At 40.6% G+C, this 24,942-nt stretch overlaps 1 protein-coding gene across 5 annotated transcripts in view; it reads right to left on the bottom strand.

Annotated features, from left to right (window-relative positions):
- Window positions 1-24,942, bottom strand: part of LOC128136279 (5'-AMP-activated protein kinase catalytic subunit alpha-1-like) — a 63,145-nt gene that overhangs the window by 10,269 nt on the left and 27,934 nt on the right. For all 5 annotated transcript variants that reach the window (XR_008233314.1, XR_008233315.1, XM_052775542.1 and 2 more), the window contains exons 2-8: window positions 20,691-20,832; window positions 17,330-17,423; window positions 16,210-16,354; window positions 14,796-14,883; window positions 13,666-13,890; window positions 3,884-4,370; window positions 3,373-3,499 (exon numbers count right to left, since the gene is read on the bottom strand). Coding sequence is in view for 3 of the 5 variants with exons in the window: in XM_052775542.1 (XP_052631502.1) it covers window positions 3,373-3,499; window positions 3,884-4,370; window positions 13,666-13,890; window positions 14,796-14,883; window positions 16,210-16,354; window positions 17,330-17,423; window positions 20,691-20,832 (1,308 nt within the window). In the remaining 2 variants the exon portion in view is untranslated. The remainder of the gene's footprint in view (window positions 1-3,372; window positions 3,500-3,883; window positions 4,371-13,665; window positions 13,891-14,795; window positions 14,884-16,209; window positions 16,355-17,329; window positions 17,424-20,690; window positions 20,833-24,942) is intronic.

The raw sequence follows: 24,942 nt of genomic DNA, 5'->3' as shown, positions 1-24,942 counted from the left end.
AGTCATCTCCCCTCCAGCAGGGATGTCATTTGTCCTATACTGCAGTATTTATCTCCTGTATCAAATACTAGTGGATCTAAGCAAGCACTTGTATTGTCAGAAGGGACAAGGCAAGAACTGCAGTGCCAAGTCAGATCAGGTTAAACTGTCATGAGACACAGCCTTAGCCATCATATACTGTAATCCAGCCATATTCCAGTAAATCCTTTTTCCATGCCACATGTTTTCCTAGGCATGTCATGTACACCATTGGACGTAGGTAATTCTGTTTTAGTCTACTATGCCCTTAAACAAGCATTATGACCAGTCTACATTAGCTCCTCCATTTTCAGGAAGATATCTGACTTAGGAGTTTGTGCTGGTTTTGGCTGGGATAGAATTCATTTTCTTCATAGTAGCTGGTATGGGGCTATGTTTTGGATTTGTGATGAAAACAGTGTTGATAATGCTGAGATGTTTTAGTGCTGAGCAGTACTTACACAGCAACAAGACCTTTTCTGCTTCTCACACTGCTCCACAAGCAAGTAGGCTAGGGGTACGCAATAAGTTGGGAGGGGACACAGCTGGGACAGCTGACCCCAACTGACCAAAGGGATATTCCAGACCATGTGATGTCATGCTCAGCAATAAAAAGCTGGGGGAAGAAGGAAGGGAGGACATTCAGAGTTATTGCATTTTGTCTTCCCAAGTAACTGTTACATGTGATGGAGCTCTGCTTTCCTGGAGATGGCTGAATACCTGCCTACTGATGGGAAGTAGTGAATTAATTCCTTATTTTGCTTTGCTTGCATGCACGGCTTTTGCTTTACCTATTAAACTGTCTTTATATCAACCTATGATTTTTCTCACTTTTACCCTTCTGATTCTCTCCCCCATCCCACTGGGGGCGAGTGAGCAAGCAGCTGTGTGGTGCTTAGTTGCCAGCTGGAGTTAAACCACAAAAGTTACATGCTGTGTTACTGTCACTATAAAACAGATTTTTCTACAGGTTAGTCCAACTGCTTTCAAGACTTCATTTACTGCAAGCATACAATTCCCATCTCAAATTTTGTCTACTACTAGCATTGGTGGGTTGGACCTGGCTGGCAGCTAAGCCCCCAGCCAGCCCCTCATTCACTCCACCCTATCTCAGTGCAATGGAGGAAGAGAACTGGAAGGACAAAAGCAAGAAAAAACTCATAGGTCAAGATAAATACAGCTTAATAAGAGGAAGGAGAAAAATAAAAGAAAAAAAAAAAGTGATGCAAAGGCAACCACTCACCACCTCCTACAAGCAGACTAATGCCCAGCCAGTCTCTGAACAATGGCTACCTTCCCCAAACACCCATCCCCTCAGTTTTTTTGCTAAGCATGACTGATAGCATATTTCCATACATTCTGTATGGTATGTCTAAATATTTTGATGGTTTTAATATTTTGTACCAGCTGTGGAAACTGGTTTGCTGCTAGGTGACTGTAAAAGTGAGATTTGGTAAATAATTATTAAAAATCTTATACTAACACTATGATTGAAACAATAGACAAAAGTATAGCCAAGCAATTAACTAGTAGAGGTAGTTCCTCATAAGTTTTGCAGTTCTTTGCTCTTATGACTAGATGTTCCTGTACACTAGAGGAGAACAATGTTGAAACTGACCACATGGGATTGAAGCTGCGTTAAGCTTCAAGATCAAAGAACAAGGACAAGAATAAAGACTTCAAGGACAGCCAACAAGAACTTCAAATGGGTCGGTGGTCGTAAAAGCAGCCCTTCGACTCAAATGGATCCTTCATTGTGCATGATCGGATGTAGGCAGTACTAAGATAATCAGTTATAATCATTTTTATATAGATGTATACTAATCTGATTAATATGCAATTAGTTATTCTATATAACCTGTTAGTGCTAAAGCCGTGGCATGCACACTAGGTGGAACTATCCCCCGTGCATCCAGCGCTGCAATAAAGAATGCCTGCTTTCTAAAACTCCAAAACGAGTCTTAGAGAGTTTCTTCGACCGGCTTTTCGGTATCATGACATCATATGGCATGGAATATCCCTTTGGTCAATCTGGGTCATCTGTTCAGGCTGTGTCCCCTCCGAACTTCTTGTTCACCCTCGGTCTACTCATTGGGTGCAGCACAGTGGGGAAAGAGAAAGACTAGATACTATGCAAGTACTGCTCAGCAATAGTCAGAACACTGGTGTGTTATCAACACTGTTTTAGTCACAGATAGAAAGCACAGCACCATACAGGCTGCTATGAAGAAAATTAGCTCCATCTCAGCCAGATCCAGTACAGCAATGTACAGCCCAAGTCAAATTCACATGCCTAGATGCCAAGCTTTATTTTCACTAGGAAAATATGTTCACATGCTTACTTCAGATCTAAATTAATGTTTAAATTTGGGGGTGAGGCCTCAAAGGCAGTTTAGGTTGATCCAAATCTCTCACCTCCCACAATCCTTCCCCTTTTGCACCAGTGGTATTGTTGCCTCAAGCCTTCAAAAGACTGATTAACAAATAAGAAGGCAGTGATAGCTTAAAGAAAAAAAACCTAAGACATGAGAAGTGTGATATGCTTCCTATTCAAGGACTGTTTAGATTATGTGTACTCAAGGTAAAGCTTATCTAGTTTAAGATTCTGCTTACAATAGAGGATGCTTAAGGAGTGTTTGGATAATAGTCAAGGCACCAGATAACTAATTAAGGACATACATCCTCCTTGGGCAGTGAGAAACAAGGGGGTGGCGAGAGAAACAAAGACCCTGGTGTCCTCAGATGACGCATGACCATAAAAGGACAAAAGGAGTAGGGGTATTCTTCCCCAAAGGACCACCGAAGACCACCAGAGACCCCCGTGCAGGCGTAGAACACTCTGGGATGCTCAAGAGAACACCACGTCATGCTTGCTCAACATAATGAATATGCAATAGTTAGGTGGAACATATGTATTAGATAGGTGTGGTGTTTTAACTGTAGTGTATAAGTATGGACTGAAAACCTCAGTAGGGGTTCTCTATTTGTGGAAATCTTCCACCTTGCACCCTGTGCAGAATAAAGAATAAAGCAATGTCTCCTCTCTAAACATACTTTGTGTGTTTTGGGAGTTACTTTCTGATCAGGTAACAGTATTAGTGCTGGTGCAGACACAAAATGGAGCAGTTCAGGAGTTGATATAGCTAAAAAGTGATTAAGGGATGAAGCAGCTAACCATCTGGTTGTAGGAACACTAGACCAGGAAGGAATAAAGAAACACTAATTCAGATCTAGCTTGGCTTAAACTAATAAAGGACAACACTTACTTCACTTGTAAACAAGTAAATTAAGACATGTTTGTATTTAGTATTATTTCCCTTACAATTCCATTAAGTTATGCAAGTCTTCACATACCATCAATGCTACGGAAGTCCAGTAAGTACGTCCTGCTGTCCACCTGATACAACTGTAGACTCATTTTGGAATATGCACTTGTCACTGGATTCTTCCTTCGAACACGCAGATAGTATGGATTTACAACCTAGTACAAAAGAGATTTGAGTTAGTAACTGGAACTGCTTGAGAAGCACTGCATATTGTTTTTCTTATTTCAACTCACTGGTATTATCAAGTGATTTCAGGCTTGCCTGCCAGAGCATTTTTTTTTTTCCAACAAAAAACCCCCACTCAACACATTCCCACAGCCCCAGTAGAAAGGTTAAACACATTAGCAAGATTTTTCCTGTCAGCATAAATAAGTCTCCCCCAAAACCCTTCCTGCACAGCAAGCACAAGCAGTCAGCACAGGCACATGAGATTATTTTCCAGCACAGGAGAATGTAGTTTCAGACTTCTAGGCTATGTAATTACACAGCTCAAACAAAAAATTACTGTTGTCTGCTGTAAAAATCCTTTATTATTTTACCTTCCATTCATAATCCAGTTCTTTAATTGCTCGACAAACTTCAGCCATGATATCATTAGGTCGACTCTGACTCCGTATTCCCAAGTGCCACTTAGCTCTTCTTACACCTTGGTGTTTTGACTTCTGTGGATTCAGCTCATCAAGAGTATGGCGGGGACGTGGTGCTTCAGCTACTAAGAATGGCACTCTTTCAGGATGAGGGCGAGACAGATTGTGATCATCAAGAAAAGAATCCGGTGGGCTTGTAGCCAAGTAGAAGTCTTTGGCCTCATTCATTATTCTTCTATTATCTATAATGAGGTGATAAGCAACCACTAAAGGGTCCTGATGATTTTGGCTGTATAGACAACTTAGCACTTCCTCTTCAGTGCATTCAAACTTCTCACACACTTCTTTTAAGGCTTCATCATCAATCATAGTAGAACTATATGATGGGTCTTCAGGAAACAAGTATTTGGGAAGGTCCTGCTTAAACCATTCATGTTCCCTAGATTAAAAAAAAAAAGTCTGAATATATATATATATAAAGCAAGCCTTTTAAGTATTAAATTATTTAAATAATAAAATTATTTTTAGTCTGTACAAAAACCCCAGTTGTCAGTCCAAGTCCCCTTCTGCGCAGCACAACAGCACATAATGTTAAGTAATCACCTCCTTCACAAGATTTTGCTAGTTATTTTGCAGGAGACTGAAAAAATCCTCTTTCCTGTAAGGGTTTCAACTACCTGATCTCCAAAAAGATCTTCGTATAACTCAACCAGCTTTTTATATAAGTGGTTGTGGGATGTTTTTGTTTGTTTTTACTGCCACTATCTTAGTTTTGAGATATTTTCAACTCTTCCCCACTCCCCACCAGGGGGTGATGTATTTAAGCCACCATAAGGTCTTGTGAAACAGGATACCCTTTGTATAAACAAGGCACGCCTTGCTAACAACTGTGCCCCTGAAGAAGAACTAAAAGACTGATAAGAAGGGAACATCCTACTCCAGGAGGCACCGAAAGTTGAATAATTGCTAATAGGCATGAAGTCAGCAAAAATCTTCCATAACTGGGGGACAGGTAAAGGCGGCAGGGGGAGATCAGACCACCGACTCAATTCAAGACCAAAAGACTTACCCCCCCACTCTCCTTGAGCACATGCTGTAGAATAAAAGAACACTGTACCTTTAATTCGAAGCGGGGAAAATTTAACCCAACAGAAACTGTGGTAGATAAGCCACTACCAGTAATAGTTTTGGGGAAGAACTTTGGAAATTGAATATGTATAACTAAACTGTATAAATTGCTTGCCCGTTTAGGTATGAGGGGACTAGCTTTGTGGATTACCACCTAGCCTCCATCCTTGCGCAAACATGAACTGGAATAAAATACCTCTGCTCTGTGTGTATATTGGCGTTTCGCACACCGGGTAAACAACCCCACTTTTGGGACAACAGGGAAAGTGAGCGAGCAGCTGTGTGGTGCTGAAACGGGGAGCCAAAGGAACCTTAGTAGATATAGTAGATATATAGATGTAGATAAGAATTGTTTAATAATTATCTAGCTTATAATGAAGTTAAAGAAATTTCAATAGAGGTAGACATGGCCCAAGAGGATGAGAAGTGATGCTTAACGTTTGCATTGTTGGCCCAAGGGGATGAGAAGTGATGCTTAACGTTTGCATTGTTGAGGCTGGCTGGGGCAGGAGATAGTCCCTGATAAGAAGCAGCAGTCGACCCCAAAAACCAGCCAAGACCGGCCTTGTGACTTTTGGAACTAATTTTAATATGAAGCGGGGGTAGATCATGCCTATGTAAAGGCGTATTGCGAAACTCTATGTATATGTAACACTTGACTGTATAAATTCGAAGCGAACTGCCGAGTCAGGCACGCACGACTTTGGTGGGACTACCCCCCGTGCTGCCCAGCGCTGAATGAACATACCTACTTTACAATCTCACTGATTGTGGAGTCTGTTTCCGCACATCAGTTTGGCGAGCCAGCCAGGAGACTCTCTGCTCGGCTGCGGGACCGACTGCGGAGCGGACGCCCCTAGGCGCGCCCCGAGCACTTTCCTCGGAGGAGCCTCCGCTGCCAGCCACTCACCGCGGGAGCAGACAACAACCTCCTGAAGCCGCGGACCAAACGGTATGTGTCACAGAGGGAGCCTGTAGAAATACGGGCCGGGGCAGCTGGTAAATCGCGCAGAGACATCTGGCGTGCAGCGTAGTCCCCGTATGGGAGGAGGGTACCCTGTATGGTGACAAGGGGGGATTTGCTGACCGATAGAGCGGCCGCCAGCGATCTTGGGGGTAGATCGAGCAAATCCGGGGTGACCGCTGCATCCCGGTATCGGGAGCCAGGACGGACCTGTCGATGACTGGTATATAAGAGGCAGGAGAAGGGTAAGCGCACCCCCTCGCAACTGCGCTTGGTACATTTTTGCAGCTGCTGAAAGGTTGTCAACTGGAGCGATGATTGTATGATGTGCATGTTTGGAAATTTTATGTTAAGGATTTTTATGTGAGTGTGTGGAAATGTTATGTTGAAATCTATATGTGTATCTATGTTTGTTAACGTGTAAATGTCTTACGTATTAATGGGGGAATAGAGCGAAGGGAATCACTTCTTTGGTGGTTTGGGCTTGAACCTTGGGAATATTTAAACGACGGAGGGCATTGGATAAGAAGGGAAAATGGACAATTTTATTTAAAAGGAGCATATGTGACTCCCGCAGGATGGCAAGTAGCTTTGGATTGGGAACAACCTGCTTTAAACATATCTCAAAATCCCACAGTTGGTGGACAAATAGGGGTAATTCCCTGCTTTGTATGTGGGCTTGTAACTAGACTGTATAATAATTGGCATCCGGCTTGGGTTTTGTTGAAGTGTAAATCTTGTGGGAGAAGGTGGTATTGTACATCTAGCAGACGGAAACCAGACTGCCCTAAGTGTTTTCCCCAAATTCCACACTTTTATGATTGGGAAAGAGCTCACCAAGAATCTGAAATGGTGAAATTGGTGTGTGGAAGGGAAAATTTAATCCCAGAAATTCGGGACATGTGGGAGGAAAACTGGGAGAAGACTATAAAGAAGTGTAAGGAACGATTTGCATGGAAGCTTATTAAAAAGAGAAGTTATAAAATGGGAAACAATCAAGGGGGAATATTGAGGAAGAGTCCTCTAGGTTGTGTAATTGCCCACTGGAAAGATATTGTTGGGACCGGAGGAACAGAAAATAAAAAGAACCTTATTAAATTTGCAATCAATGGTGGCCGTTGTATAAGTTAGAAGGTGATGCTAAGTGGCCACTTAATGGGTCAATAGATTACAATACTCTGTTACAACTAACGCTGTTTTTAAGGAGAGAAGGAAAATGGGATGAGGTTTCGTATGCAGACATGTTTTTTCACCCTCCAAAATCATCCGGAGTGGCAAAGGGACTGTGGAATGGTACCCCCACAGGACCCCATGGTGCTCGCAGTTGAGTGAGAAAACAACAAGGAGCTTAGAGGTAAACTGAGGTGGTGGTGTTAGGCATGTAGTATTGGACAAAGATGTACTAAGGCAAATAAAATTCATCAGGCACCAGAACAAGATCTGATTTGTTTAAGCCTCCCCCTCGACCACAGGAACAGGATGCAGACTCGGATAGAACTCCGACCCCCCCGGACAGCCCTGTATCTTCCCGTACTAGGAAGAAAACTCCTCAACAGCTTTACAAGCACCTCTCCGAGAGGCGGTGGGGCCGGATGGTGGGACGATGTTAATCAAAGTACCCTTTTCTACTGCTGACCTAGGGGAATGGAAAAAGGTTGCAAAAGATTATAGGAGAGATCCGATAGGTGTAACTAAGCATTTCCAATTTATTGTAAAACAGCATAACCCTGATTGGAAGGATATACAGCTATTATTGGAATATATGACTGAGACAGAGAAACAGCTGATTTTAAAAACAGCAGGGAACCTAGCTGAAGATCATTATAAGATTACAGGAGGGGACATTAAGGAATATTTCCCTCTCCAAGACCCAAAGTGGGATGTTAATAGATCTGCACATATGGAAAGATTGCAGGAGTATCAGGAGTGGATTACAAAAGGAATGGAGAGGGCAATCCCCAAAACTATAAATTGGTCAGCTTTATATGCAGTCAAACAGAGTCCTTCCGAGTCTCCATCTGAATTCCTGGATCGATTGAGGGATGTAATGCGCCGCAGCACACCGCTGGATCCTGGGTCAGAGGTAGGAGTACAACAATTGGTCTCCCTGTTTTTGGGTCAATCTACAGGAGACATAATGCGCAAACTTAAGAAATTGCGCCCTACGGAGGGTAAGAATTTAGAAATATTGTTGGTTGAAGCATGGAGACTATTTAGTAACAGAGAAGAAGGATATAGGTAGGGGCAAAGGAAATTAATGGCTGTTATCCAGGAAGAAAGAGGAAGAGGGCCTAGACGAGACTCGCCCCGACTGGGCAAGGATCAATGTGCTTTGTGTAAGAAATTCGGTCATTGGAAAAAGGAATGCCCAAGGAACAAGAAGGAGGATCAGAGGGCTCAAACAGGAAGAACGGTAGCCCATGTGAAGGGAGATTGACGGGAACCTGGGGAATCTACCCTAGCGGATCCACTGGTTATAATTAAGCTAGGGAAAACACAACAAGAGGTAGAATTTTTGGTAGATACAGGGGCAACATACTCGGTTCTGAATCAAGCTTTGATGCCCCTGGGAGATGATTATGTCATGGTGAAGGGAGCGACTGGCCAAAGTGAATAGGTGTATTTTTGTAAACCTTTAGAATATAAATTAGGAAAACAGTGGGGCATTCATAAATTTTTATATATGCCCAACTCCCCAAAGGCACTTTTGGGAAGGGATTTGTTGGAACAATTGGGAGCAAAAATTGTATTCGAAAAGGGAGAAATTACTCTGGAGGTAAAAGATCAGCAATATATTCAAATATTGAGCCTAACCTTAACCAGTCTCCCCCTAGAAGGAAGCATTAACGAGGACATCTTAAACCAAGTGTACCTGGGGGTATGGGCTACCGATGCACCTGGAAGAGCGAAAAGTGCTCCACCTGTTGAAGTTAGGATCAAGGAAGGCCAAAAGCCAGTAAGAATTAAACAATATCCCCTAAAGAAGGAAGACAGAGAAGGAATCCGGCCGGTGATAGAAAAATTTTTGCAGTTGGGATTATTAAAAGAGTGTGAGTCTGAATTCAATACCCCTATATTACCTGTTCGGAAGCCCGATGGGTCATATCGGGTGGTCCAAGACTTACGGGCGGTGAATAAGATAACTAAAGATCTTTACCCAGTAGTGGCGAACCCATATACCCTGTTGACCGTATTAACACCTGAATTGACTTGGTTTACTGTTTTAGATTTGAAGGATGCTTTCTTTTGCCTCCCTCTCCATGAGGCCAGCCAAAAACTATTTGCATTTGAATGGGAAAACCCCAAGAGTGGTCAAAAGACCCAGCTCACTTGGACGGTGTTGCCACAAGGATTTAAGAATAGTCCTACCATTTTCGGCAATCAGCTTGCGAAAGACTTAGAATCCTGGGAAGCCCCGTCTGAGGAAGGGAAGCTGTTGCAGTATGTGGATGATATCCTGATCGCCACCAAGACAGAGGAAGATTGTATAATATGGACAGTGAGTCTGCTGAATTTCCTGGGACTTCAAGGGTACCGGGTATCCAAGAAGGCGGCACAGGTAATGCAACGCAAAGTGAATTATTTGGGCTATGAAATTAGTGCGGGACAAAGAACTTTGGGACAGGCCCGTAAAGAGGCAATATGCCAAACTCGGAGACCTCAGACAGTAAAAGAGTTACGGACTTTTCTGGGAATGACGGGGTGGTGCCGATTGTGGATCTATAATTATGGATTGCTTGTTAAACCACTGTATGCATTGACAGCCACTGAGCAGAAACACCTTGAGTGGAACAAGGAGACCGAACGAGCCTTTGAGCTACTGAAAAAGGCTTTGATGTCGGCCCCGGCCTTAGGACTCCCAGATGCGAGTAAGCCGTTTCTTCTTTACTCCCACGAGAAGCAGGGCATTGCCCTGGGAATATTAGCACAAAACCTGGGTCCATATCGACGGGCAGTTGCCTACCTTTCTAAGCAGTTAGACACGACTGCAAAAGGTTGGCCTGGATGCCTGCGGGCGGTTGCAGCTGTGATACTGAACATACAGGAAGCCCGAAAGTTTACTCTGGGCCAGAAAATGACTGTTTTGGTGTCTCATACAGTATCAGCAGTACTGGAAGCAAAGGGTGGGCATTGGCTCTCTCCACAAAGATTCCTGAGATATCAAGCTATATTGGTAGAGCAGGATGATGTGGAGATTGTAGTCACTAACATTGTCAACCCAGCTTCTTTTCTCAGCGGGAACACAGGAGAACCGGTACATCATGACTGTTTGGAAACCATCGAAGCAACATACGCCAGTTGCCCAGACCTGAAAGACAGCCCCATGGAAAACGGGGAAACTTGGTTCACAGACGGAAGCAGTTATGTCCTAAATGGTAATCGACATGCGGGATACGCCATCACCACCAGCCAAGAGGTAATAGAATCAGGGGCTTTGCCCATGAACACCTCCGCACAGAAGGCAGAAATAATTGCTCTAACCCGCGCCCTGGAATTGGCCCAGGGCAAAGTTGTGAACATTTATACAGACTCAAAATATGCCTTTGGAGTTGTACACGCACACGGAGCAATTTGGAAGGAGAGAGGACTATTGAGTTCTCAAGGGAAAAATATCAAACACAGAAGAAATTCTGAAGTTACTGGAAGCTGTCCAGCTCCCTGAGAAAGTAGCAATTATGCATATTAAGGCACACCAGAAAGTGAGCTCAGATTTGGAAAGAGGGAATGAGCTGGCGGACAGAGAGGCAAAACAAGTGGCCAAAACAAAGGTAAAAATAGAAGAGGCTTTAATTCCTGATAGACAAATCTCCCTAAAAGGTAAGCCAGAATACACCAAGGAAGATCAGAAGCTCATCACAGATTTAGAAGGGTCATATAATGAAGAGGGGTGGGCTCATACCCCACAGGGAAAAGTAATCGTTCCCTCTTGCTTACTGTGGCATTTGATACGGGAGGAGCATAGGAAAAGACATTGGGAGACAGAGACTGTATAAACATTTGATAAGGGAAATTGTGGCTAGAAATTTATATACCACGGTGAGACAAGTGACTCAACAATGCGATCTTTGCCTTCAGACTAATCCTAAGAATACCCCCAAACTAGAAATGGGTCAGATTGGAAAAGGCAATGGGCCTGGACAACAATGGCAAATTGATTTCACAGAACTTCCAAGAAAAGGGGGGTATCGATATTTACTAGTATTAACTGATACCTTTTCAGGTTGGCCAGAAGCATTCCCAACAAGAACGGCTAAAGCCCGGGAGGTAACTAAAATACCAGTGCAAGAGATAATACCATGTTTCGGGGTTCCAGCAACTATGTCCTCTGACAGAGGACCACATTTTGTCTCAAAAATAGTACAACAAATTAGCCGCCATTTGGGTATAGATTGGCAGCTTCATACTCCATATCACCCCCAGTCGAGTGGTCAAGTGGAAAAAATGAACCACTTAATCAAACAGCAAATTGTGAAATTGGGACAAGAAGCAAATCTGACATGGCCTCAGTCTCTCCCTTTAGCCCTTTTGCATATACAAACAAGACCAAGGGCGAGGGAAGGACTGAGCCCCTTTGAAATGTTGTATGGACGACCCTATGAAATACAGAAAGGGGTGACTGTGCAAGCTGGGGACGAAATTGTGACCTCTTACATGGTAGCATTGAGTAAGCAGCTCAATAAAATCAGGAAGCATGTGGCTGGGACTTGAGAGAGAGGTTTGGATGGGCCTGTACATAATATACAACCAGGAGATTATGTATATGTAAAGTCTCTTACAGGAAAAACCCTGGAGCCACAGTGGGAAGGACCATTCCAAGTACTACTCACCTCCTTTACTGCAATAAGCAATTGTTTGTCACTGTAATAATCATCATTCTCTTGTCTGTGGTCCTTTGCATAGTGGTTCAATGTGGCTTTTGGTGCTGTAAGAGTACAGGAGACTCTTACAGTGAATGGAAGAAGAATCAATTATGACGGAAGCTGGAGTCCAACAAATATTTTGAGAGAATGCTAGATAGGGAAACAATGTATTAGAAGTACTAGAGTTGGATATAGTAAAAGAATTTACTATTTTCTAGAAAAGGGGGGACTGAGACAGGGAGCCAAAGGAACCTTAGTAGATATAGTAGATATATGGATGTAGATAGGAACTGTTTAATAATTATCTATCTTGTAATGAAGTTAAAGAAATTTCAATAGAGGTAGACATGGCCCAAGGGGATGAGAGGTGATGTTTAACGTCTGCATTGTTGAGGCTGGCTGGGGCAAGAGATAGTCCCTGATAAGAAGCAGAAGTCGACCCCAAGAACCAGCCAAGACCGGCCTTGTGATTTGGATAAACGCCAAGGAGCGACTGAGTCTGCGCAGGGACAGAAGGTTAAGAGTTCACCTGAAGAAGACATACAGCCTTCATCTTCATGACCCCCGACAACCACCACAAGGAGGCACTGCGCAGGCGCAGTTGGGAAGAACTTAGGAAAATGACTTCTTGGAACTAATTTTAATATGAAGCGGGAATAGGTCATGCCTATGTATAGGCGTATTGCGAAACTCTATGTATATGTAACACTTGACTGTATAAACTTGAAGCGAACTGCCCATTCAGGCGCGCACGACTTTGGTGGGACTACCCCCTGTGCTGCCCAGCACTGAATGAACATACCTACTTTACAATCTCACTGATTGTGGAGTCTGTTTCCGCACGTCAATAGGAACTTAGCTTAAGTTTTACAATGTTTAGTTCTCACAGTGCTTTGATTTCTGCAAAGAAGTACTTCCCATTGTAATAAAGTAGCAAGGGATGTGTGTACTACATTTTGTTCTACTGAAAGAACATGAACATTGCCAACTTCCTAACTTCCAACCCTAAAAGAGGAAGCATTTTCACTAAGGTAGTATTTCAGAGCTCTTTCCTTAGAGCTTCTTACAAAGGAAACAGGAAAACCTAACTAAGCTACTGCATGAAAGACAGCTTTATCAGCTACCTTTTTTTTTTTTTTATTCTACCCATTGTGCACTTGTCAAAGCAGTCACCCTCTCCAGAATCCTATCTTGAAATCTGGAGCCCATGATGGCTATCTGTAGCTACAAGCTTTAACTTATCAGTATTCTATGTAGTAATTGTCACTCATACACAGGTTCATGCCACAGTTTTGAAGCTAGAATAGAAAGTGCCATCTTATACATGGAATATTCAGCCTTAACTGATTTTTTAGAGTCTGCAGAAATATGAATAAAAACAGTAGTTATCAGGTTAGAGAGTCATAACTTCCCCTCAGACATTTACAGTACAGAATAGCAGTTCTTAACAGCAAGGAATTTTCTTGCCCAGAGAAGTCAATACAGTGAAGTTTTTGCAAAGCATTCTGCAGGTAAACAGGTTTGCTTTAGCAGTCTTAAATCCGGAGTTTCTCAGAATTTCTATATATAACATATATATTTGTTTTACTGCGACCTCCAATAGATACTTCACTGGCCACTTGAGATCAGAGCCAGAGCTAAAGACAAACAACCAGAAGTTGAATTTTTCATCTCAGACTATAAAACAGGGACAAGCTATATGAATGATTTCTTTGTTCTGCATATTTTCACTGAGATTACCATTCCAGCATCCTGTGATCAGAAATCAGTTAATGTTTTACCTAATGCTTCTGATTGTTGCTCTCTTCATTGGATCTACTTGCAGCATGTGTTTCAGAAGACTAATTACAGATGGATTCAGGTACTGAGGAGTATAAAAGATACCATCACATATCTTCTTAAAAAGGGTTGGCACGTGATCATCATCAAATGGAAGTGTTCCACATAACAAAGCATAGAGAATAACCCCACTGCTCCAAATATCTACTTCTGGACCTGCATATAATCTGGGAAAAAGTTAACTATTAGTGATTTGTGCTTAGTACATTTAAATAGAATTTTTTCTACTGTCTTACAATGTATCACATTAATTAAGAGTGTGTGAAATTGGGACAACTAATCTGCAATTACTATACCATTTCAGTGCTATGCCTCCCTTGAACTCTAGTGTCCTTCCCCTTCAAATATGTAACAAAAGCTAGGGCACAAGTACTTAGTTTTCCTCTCCATTGTATAAAAATAATCCACAGATACAGTTTAAGACAATGGTAAACTGAAAGAAACTTGCACCTACTACCAAGAAAGCCCATGTTATACATGGTTATCACTGTTTGAGTGGAATCTATGCAGTCATCTAGCCTCCAAATCTTGGAGGCTGAGAAGTTTGAGTCCATATAGCAGAACTTGTCACATCTTCTATACTACTGCCTGAATAAAACATACATTTGGCCTCCAATCAGCAAGAGATATTAGGGTGGGTAGCTGAAAGCAGCAGATTTGACAATCACCAAGTGGAAAAAAAAAAAAAAAAAAAAAGGAAAGTTACCTTCAGACTGAATATCTATTCTGCAGCAGATATTTCACTGCTGCTCAACTTCACAGTAAACTTTCCCCGTATTTCTATCTGTACCTCTACTTCCAAGATCTTAGCTGTGAGATTTTTAAACCAATTCAAGCACACTGTACACACTGGATTTGGGACATTAGACATCACCTCCACATTACAGGAACTATTCAAAGCTAGTTCATTGAAGCCTTAAATACTTATGAAAAATTATCAAGGCAATTAAGAGTTCAGCCCACAGTTTCTCAGCATCAAGCTTGTCAATTGCACTAGTTTTGTAGCCTTTAGAATTAAGCAGCAAAATGACTGAAGCACATGCACACATGCATCCAATAGAAAATAAACTACCTTCCTGAAATTACTTCCGGTGCAGCATAGTTAGGGGAACCACAGCTTGTTCTTAAAAATTCTCCATCTGACATCATATTTGATAGACCTGAAAGTGTATGAGAGTAACTACTAAAGATTCAGAGAGCAAAATGATTTCACACTGCATATACCACCTAGAACAAATCACTAGTAAGTCAAATTAGAAAGTTAACTAATTTATCTCAATAAGGAAGCAACATTGTTTGGAATTATTGAAATTTTTATATGAGAATGCCACATGATCCTGCATTTGGTTTACCAGAAATTTGAGTAACATCAATCCATTATTGCACACAACCTAGGAATGTTTGAAAACATATTCATTCCAAGACAAAAACCAGTCCATTTTAGATTACACAGGCATGATAGAGAACAAAGTTGCTCTAAGGGAGAGAGCAGCGTAACAAGAAAGTGTCTTAAAAACCACATTTGCTTCTAAATGCCAAAGTAGAAAATGCTACCACAGAATTGCCTAAAATTCTGTAAGAGGTTATACAGAGTAAGGGAACTGAGGAGCATACACAGCTTCACCACAATTTAGACACACTGCTTTAACTGGTTCCTGAATCACTGCAGTTTAGTATAGCTTGATTTTTAGATACTGTTAGTGATTAAAATGTACTTTAGAACTAGGCCATCTTCATTCACCAGCCCTCAGCATACCCTATGACCAGTAAAGAATTACCACTTCTAGAATAGCTGTGGAAAATATCTTCTGGTTTCCTCAGTGGAGGCTGCATAATCAAGACTACTACAGGCCAGAGAACTTGGTTGCAGAGAAGGAATTATGCCCCTTTATGGGGGGGGGGAATAGGAAAGAACACAGCTTGGTTAGCTTTCATACTCTAATATACAAAAGCTTTTATTAAGTTCTTAATAAGCTTGTCACAATTAAGTGCTTTTAATTACATTTTTTCAATCACATTTAGAGTTTTTAAAGTGAATTTAGAGTAGTCGTAGGAGTAGTGTATTTTAATAGAGCAATGTGGTTCTTAAATATGATGAACTGTCCTTGCACTATACTTCCAAGAGAGCTAAGCACCTGCATTTTATAGATGGAGAAACAGGCAATAAGAGAGTCAATTTTGAAGCGGCAAGGTGGGGAACTAAGTCTATTTAGCATTTCAGAGAAAACATTAAGCAAGACCAAACAAGGCAGTTCACAATTTCACCCAGTCACAGAAAATACCTGACTTGAAGAAAAAGCTTTAGAGGAAAAATTCTACACACATGCACACATTTTGTTTTACATTCATACTAATCAGGTTTTCTTGTATTATGTCCTACCACCAGGATATTCAAATATACGCATTTTATTAAATATTTCCCATAGTAATTAACAGGATCTAAATAACACCAGAAACGTGATCAGATATAAAATAGCAATGCTTACCAAAGTCAGCTATCTTGGCATTCATGTGTGCATCAAGCAGCACATTTTCAGGCTTCAGATCTCTATGTACTACCATATGCCTGTGACAGTAATCCACACCAGAAAGGATTTGCTGGAACAGACATCTACTTTCCTTCTCATCAAGCTAAGACAAACAAAGGTTTTAAACAATTTTGAGACAGTGGAAGGTAACTTTGTTTTCCTCTATATGAATTAAAGGAAATTTTCCCCATGACCTAAAGTTATCACTCATAGTTTTGATACTTTATACAGCAGATGATCAGAACTTGTAGCAGAAAGCTTCATAACTTACATCATTTTGTTTGTACCACAGCTCTAAAATGACTAAATCAAAACAATATCCACCAACTCAAGAGTCAGTGAAACTTCTCAATCACGCTTTTGAAATTGGTTAGGCAGATGTTATATACTCAGTAATTAGAAATATTAGCACCCAAACATTAACTTTGTCTAATTAGAATATCAATGAACTTTGATATTTAAGCACAGTGTAAGATTCAAGTTGACAAAAGCTGCTGACACTCAGTACAGAAGTGATAAATTTTAGATGCTACTTATGCTCCTATTAGCAGCTAGCCCCAAACAGCAGACTTAGCTGGGCATTTCCTATAAACACACCCTAATCCATGTCAAAGTTTGCTCAGTCTAACAACTAGCTAAAATTATCCTGGCTATCTAGATGGTTTGTCAAAAGTGACTTTAGGACTTTCACAGAAACCATTCTATTAGTAGGAGAGGATAACAAGGGCACGATGATAGCTTTCCAATAATAGGTTATACTGAAGAAATAGTTTTCAGCTACTCCAACTGGATACATATCCATCCAGTTTGTACACAGTAATTGTAAATTAACATATCAGTATCATTTATTCTTCAGTAGAGTGGAAAAATGCTACAAAGTCATACATAAAGATCTGAAATGGGTTAACACATAACCATTTTTAGTTTCAAAACAAGATGTAGTCATAAAGTATATTTTAATTGCTAACCGCAAAATAAATGCTGAATACATAAAAAACAAACCTTCATTTAACAGGAATGTTGCAAAAGCAATAACAGAATGCAAGTCATTGATTTGTAGAGTTGGACTACTTCTTACCCTTCCATTTTTACAGATATAATCAAACAGTTCTCCTCCTGAAACATATTCCATCACCATGAAAATGTCAGTTGGTGTACTGATGACCTGGTACCTGATAAGAGAAGGTATCTGTTAGTCAGTAAAAGAAGCTAGTTACATTTAGTTAAAACCAAATTCGTACAAAGAGTCAGATAAAAGTATACTTTAAAAAAAAAATTATCAGCCAATTTACAGCTACTGGAATGATATTTTTCAGAAGCTATTTCCTCTCCTTTCACTGTGTGATGCCATCATTGCCAAGACTAGCAGGGAATTTGTATTTCCCACCAGGAAAATCAGTCTTCATACTTTCAGAGGACTATTCTTAGTCCAAATGATTTCTATGAAGCCATTTACAGTGCTGCCTCACAGACATCTTAGTGCAGTGAGGAAGGAATTCAAAAGGACTTTGCTAGTGCCTCAAAAGCATACACCTTTCTTTCAACCTTAACAGGCAAAAAACCCTGCCTTGCCATAAATACAAAGAAAGTGTACTTCAAGACTTGAAAAAATATTCATGATGATTGAGCGCAATTATCTTTTACAGAGAGACCTACATTTGTCATTAGTATTTAAGAGTATTGACACCCTGGTTATTATATTTTTATCATTATACTTTAAGTTTGAAAAAAGCTTTGAGGTTTTGAAATAACTAGGTTATGGCCAAACTCCCTACTTAAGAGATTGATGTTTTCTATGTATCCTTATCTAAATGTTGTTTAATTTTTTTTTCCCCTTACAGCAGTCAGAAGTGATCGATTTTTAGTGTAACAAGAAAATGCACACTGATAAACCTTCAGTCAAAATTCAGATTCTATATTGAGAAGACAGGAGGTAGCGATTGGATGAAAATGAATGTTTCAAGGTACTACACTTAAGCATACAAATATCCCAATTGTAAAAAAAAAAAAAAAATTGAATTCATCCATATACTACAGAACTGAAGTGTTCTTCAAAATGCTGATTCTAAGACAATGGGGAAAAACAGACACTTCAGCTTACTGAGACAAGTTCTTCTTGAACTGCATAGACAGCAATGAGTTCAGACTATCCAGTGAACGTATGTGTGCACATATACATGCGTGTGTGTATTTTAACAGCTTAGTATTATAGTGTAACAGTCCAATAACCTGAATACTATTCTGAGGTAGTTATCAACATGAGATCTTCAAAGTTAACTTTACCTAACATCTTATAGTCCAAGATGCTTTACCTTTACTCATTTTCTCTCAAATACCTTGGTTGAAAGTATGTCATGTACTTAAACATGAACATTCTGAAGCCATGGCTAAGACACTCTACAGAAATAGTATTTTAATCCAAAAGTTACGGTCCAACCTCATTTCTAACAGCATTACTGTTAATGACCTTTCCCATAGTTATGAAATCAATGAGCTCCATGCTTCAGGCAAACATGAGCAACAGTTTATAGCTTAGATCTTCACAGTGATTTTTCCATCCTCTGGATAGTGAGATAGTGAACAATGCCAGGAGATAAACCTCTCAACATCACTGAAAAGAATGAGCCATTCTGCACCTCACATGTTTTCAGCCTCTTGGAAGACTCAGCCATGCTTCTCTATAGTCAGTTCATTTTTCTAGTTATGGAAAAGAAGGTTGTAGAATAGTTACATACTTATAAGTAAGGTTATCAAACCACACAGCATAGATGACCAGAATGCACAGAGAGGCAATTTTATATAGGAAAACAAGATGCATTCTATTGCTAGAGGTCAAAAACCACAAGAGGAAATGCTCCAAAGGTTTTTATTTAAAGCATGGTATAGAAAGAAAGTCTTATTGAGGCAGGCTTGCAACTATATATACTGCTAAAGCATTGTATGAAATTTTTAATAAAGCACAGCAATGTTCCAAATTAGACAACGTCTAATTTGTAATATTCAGCTGAAGTAATGTTTACCTTTATCGCAAATATCTTGAGCTGCTATCTAGCAGTTCCTCAATCCAGCTAATAACACAAGCAGCATGATCCTAAGTTACCAGCAAGTCTATCTACACAACAGTATCAATTATAGCTCAAATGCTATTTACACACAGGCTAATAACCCTTCTGCTTCGGAAATCCAGGCTGACCAACTGAAAAGTTGGGGATCCATCAATTTTTCTATCATCTCCTACATCTTGTCCCTTCTCTCCACATGCAGGAGAGAAAATTCTCCCCATAATTCCCCAAGAAATTGTCACCTGAAACCTGTTAAGCTGACTTAAAAGTTTAGCAGCACCAGAAGTACACATTCCTGTTCCACCCCCATATCTCAGTTGGTACACTGACACTTCCTATTTTGTTTTGGCTACAGGCACATGCTTTGGACTCGTTCATGAATTCTAACTGGCAGCACTAGCAGTTCTTCAGCCAGACAAATCAGCTCAATAGCCTTCTGAAAACTGACCCACTGAAGAAGTTAGTGTGATGATCTGACGCAATCTGATTTAGCTCCAGTATAAGTGCTGTTGCCAAATGAAAGGAATGTATAGGGATGGCAACTGTCAGTGGCACTGTGGTCTTAAGAAAAGACTCTGCCAATAAAAAAAACCTAAACTCCAACGCCACAATTAACAACAAGAGTCACCCACATTCTAGATGTGCCCTGCTAGATGTGCAGGTTCACTTTATAGGAAAAGTAAAAAAGTCAACAGCGTTTATAATTTATTTCCTCAGACCAGATATAAGGGGTCTACTCTGGGACATATTTAATTGTACTCTGAACTCTGCTGATGAACTATTGATCAAACAGATGTAAATAGGCACACTGTAAATATCACATTTATTTAGACAAGTGGTAGCAGCTATATTGAAGAACTCTGAAATATCAGATCACATTTAACAGACTGCACATCTTTCAGAAAAACCTTGCAAAGCACCATCTACATAGGGAAAACATAGGTCACTGACCAACACATCCCTAAAAAAATATTTTGAGTAAAGAAAACACAATAAACTTACTATAGGAATGCCCTTTACAATCTTGTTCTTAACTCAGTTTCTAAACAGAAACAAAGATCAAATATAACCAGAAAAAAGAATATGGAAGCAGCAGCTAAAAAACTGAGATGGATGTTACTATAGGTATCCACCATGCCACTACCTTTATATATCTGCCCAAAGAATTTGCAAGTAAAGATCTAATGGAAGCTCTCTGCCCTGCAGAGATCAGTTTTGTGAAAATGCATTATGGAGTACACTGAAAATGGTTACATACTTGGAAACTGGTTACTTTCCTAACAATATACTGCTAATAACATTGCCCTTTAAACATGTTTCAGATCAGTGAGAGCAAGAGATTACTGCTTAGATTTTATTATAGCAAGCAAAACTTACAGCTTAATTATATGAGGATGTCTGAAGAGTTTGAGATTCTGAATCTCCCTGCGGATTTTTCCTACAACATCAAGGCTGCGAATCTTCTGTCGATTCAGGATCTTCACTGCAACTTTATGCCCAGTTAACTCATGTTTGCCAACTGCAAGGAACAAGTAAGTATTTAGTCAGAGTTCTCAATTGCTCCATAAAAACATTAATTGGACCATTTCAACTATAGCCAAGAAATACCACAGTGTAGAGAAATTCCACGCGGGGACGGACGACAGCACACCAATATGATGATCAAAGTCGCCGGTTTATTGAGCATAGCAGATCATTCTTATACAATTCTCTAAGTTCCTCAAAAGCTCTGATTGGTTGCTGCGTGCAAGCATACAGTGTCCACGCGCATAAACATAAAACATAATTGGTTATACTAACTCTGTACACGCGCATAAACAGAAGGCATAATTGGTTATATCAATCAAAACATGCGAAACTTGTCTCAATCGAATTGGTCAAGATAAACTGCCGAATTGAGGTTGGTTGTGCCAAGTTCCCTTTATCGTGGAATGTGCACCTGTGTTCTTCTAATTGGTAACTTTCTTTTTTTGTCTTCTTGTTTACCCTGTTCAAGGCCTTCTAAAGACGTCTGGAATGCTCTCGTGTACTCTACTTTCAGACCCAGTCACTAAGTTCCATATAATTGACTCCTACATCTCCCCCTTTTTCTTTAAAAAGAGCATTAACAGATCTAGTCACCATCATCCGCGAACATTGAATCATACATGGGATAATAACCAAGATTATAAATATAGGAGCCACCAAAGAAATCAACCACTTTAATATTTGCTGTATCCAAGGTCCAAATCCCAATGATTTTAACCATTCACTAAACGGGTCAGTATAATATCTAATCTTGTTTAGGTTCTCCCGTAACTGATTTAACTGTTTGTGAATGCTTATAGAATGGCCCGACAGGTTCATGCAACACATTCCTTCAAACTCTTCACACCCATGTCCTTGCGCTAAAAGTAAGAAATCTATAGCCGCTCGATTTTGCAAAACAGCATGCCCGATACTATCAACATCGTTAAGAAGTTCTGATATCATTAATGATGTTAAATTGAATTGTTTTACAGACCAGCAGGCTAATCTTTTTAGTTCCCTATAATTTCTTCCTGCCGCTCCACCGGGAAGAAACGTTGCTAATGCAACAAACTTCGCCATGGACAAAAATTCCACCTCATCTTTACAGTTTTCATCAAAATTTTTAACTCCTCTCTTTTCCCTGCGTGCTCTGGTGTTACTAGTCAATTGTCTCATGGAGGGTGTAAACATTGTCAACTTACCCAAGTAACATGGTCCTCCTACAGGCTTATATGGTATACCATTCCATGCCCTATCTCCGCAAATCAAAAACACTCCTGGGGGCAACAATTTTCCCCCTGCAGTATTTACATCCAAACTTGCAGCATCAACGTCAGGCCATAAGGACAACCCTGTTATGTTCTGCCATCCCATAAAGTATGACCCTGGTTGCTCTTTCTCCTTCCTTAGTAAAACGGTGTCCCCAAAAAATATTGCCCCTATGCCATTATAGGGTTGTAATTGTGATCGGAGGTATCGACAATCTTTTAAATGGAAAATATTGGTTACCTCAACCGGGGGCAAGGAAAACATTAAATCTAATTCCTGAAGGGGCAAGTTCGCACTAATCAGAAGGTTTTCTACAAACAATTGCTGTTGTTTAGCTCCTATCAAAGAGGGCCACCACTTTTCGCTAATATTTATGCACATTGCCGAATCGCTTGTTGTCATCATGTTGAATTTTTTAAATTCTATGTTGTAGCTGGTCTGGTTGTACCATGAGCTGTAAAATTCAGGGTTAAAGTCTGGATACCCAATTAGACATGTACGAAAAGGATCCCCTGGTGTAGCTAAAGACAAACAAAAATCAGTCTGTCCGGTACTGTTCGCCCAAGTTACCCACATATTCTGCCTGGGGTCAATTTTAAATACAGATCCCGTGACTAAGGTCATCGCAGTCATTATCACTACTATTTCTTTTTCCAAACTCATCTTTTTCTTTTTTTTTTTTTTTTTTAGTCTTTATCATAAGCCAATCAACATTAAATCAAATATATTTGCTGTAATAGCTCTAAGCTGCTTATTCTCTTATACAATTAATAACATGCACGAAGCCAAAATCAGCAAGCGATCTATTGCAAAAAAATAAATGCTCTGCTCATCTACGCAAGGTTAGTAGGTTAGTTGGTTAGTTGATTAGTTGAATTTCTATCACAATAATCACACAAAAATTGTTTATCCTTTTCACCCACTCATACTAGTCTCCGCGTCTTCTGCCTACATCCTGGGCAGAAGATGCATATCCAGGGCTGGCACCGTACTCCATTTTTTTTTTTTTTTTTCGCACGCGTTCTTGATTTTCGTATTGACTGCCAGTCTCTGCCGTGGTTTGTCCAGGTAGTCTATCCAGGGCTTCAGAATTTGCTGAAGTCTCTACTGGCTCCTGCTCTTGATCTCCTGAGTTGTCTGTGACATCTGATTGTTTAATCCATGGCTCAACCCATTTCGCTGGTATCCAATAGAGCTGCTCGTTACCTGTGGAAACACAAGCATATCCTCTTCCCCATGTGAATAGCTTGCAAGGTCCCTGCCGTTGTTGTAAATCTGGATTGAATATTGAAACTTGTGGCTGGTTTTCATCAATATTTTTGCTCCCACACATATGCCTAGTAATTGGGATCTGATCCTCGGTACCGCGTGGCTGTAGCCTATTCAAAACATATAGTGCTTTGCTTATTAATTCTTGGGGGGTACAATGCCGCATGTCTTCCCCCGTTTTTAAGATATTTAAACAATCCTTTAAGGTTCTATGTGCACGCTCAACAATAGCTTGACCAGTAGAATTATGGGGTACGCCAAATGTATGAGTTATTCCCCATAACTGTAAAAATGTTTCTAATGACTGGGCGCGATATCCCGGGCCATTGTCTGTTTTAATTTCCGTTGGCACTCCCATGGCAGCGAATGCTGCCAAAAGGTGCTTAATTACTGATCTGGCATTAGTTGACACATGAACAGTAGCCCACATAAGGTTCGAATACGTGTCAATAGATACATGAACGTATTTATATTTCCCAAAACTGGGATACTCCGTAACATCTGTTTGCCAAATTTGCAATGATGATAATCCCCGGGGGTTTACCCCTTGTGGTTGTAAGTTTGGAATGTTCGCGCAGTCAGGGCAAGCAGCAATAATACTTCTGGCTTGCTGCAATGGGAGGTCAAACTGCTTACTCAGTGCTTTTGCTGACTGATGATAAAATTTATGGGATAACAGCGCTTGTCCAAATAAATCAGGTTTGGGTGTATTTAAGCAAATGTCTGCATTGGCTACTACCAACCGATCCGCACGCGCATTACCTTCCACAATAAATCCTGGCAACGTTGTATGGCTACGAATGTGATCGATAAAAAATAAGTCTGTTTGTTTTTCTAATAATGTCCATAATTTCAAAAACGCCATAAATAGCTGCTCGTTACTTACAGTTTTTAGCAAGGATCTGTGCATACGTCTGACTACCCCAACGACATATTGCGAATCCAAAATAATGTTGACAGGTGATTTATCCCATTTTTTTGAAAACAGAACATACGGCTAATAACTCAAGCACCTGTACTGACCCTTCTGACAAAATGACTTCAGACTTCCAAGATCCATCCTGAAGATACACAAATCCCGCTTTACCTGTTCTGCTGCTAGCATCAGTAAAAACAGTAATTGCTTCCAATGGGTTTTCACTGCAAATAGAGCGTGGTTCCAATGTCAACATTGTTTTAAACAATGGGTGAGGAGGTGTCATGGTTTCAGCCCAGCCGGTAACAAAGGACCACGCAGCCGCTCGCTCACTCCTCCCGCCCCCCTCCGGTGGGATAGGGAGGAGACGGAGGAGAGAAAAGAAAAAAAACTGGAACCTCGAGGGTTGAGATAAGGGCAGTTTACTGGGACAACACAAAAAAAAAGGTTACAACAACAACAACGGTACTAATGAAAGAATATACAAAACGAGTGATGCACAGTGCAACTGCTCACCACCCGGAACCCGACACTCCGCCACTGAAAGTCCCGAGCCCTCCCCCCGGCCCGCTCCCCATTTATATACTGAGCATGATGGCACATGGTATGGAATAGCTCCTTGGCTAGTTCAGGTCGGCTGCCCCGGCTATGCCCCCCCCCACCTCC

The sequence above is a fragment of the Harpia harpyja genome, chromosome W (assembly GCF_026419915.1).
Source record: "Harpia harpyja isolate bHarHar1 chromosome W, bHarHar1 primary haplotype, whole genome shotgun sequence".
NCBI lineage: Eukaryota > Metazoa > Chordata > Aves > Accipitriformes > Accipitridae > Harpia > Harpia harpyja.
This window is presented reverse-complemented; position numbering and strand designations above follow the sequence as displayed.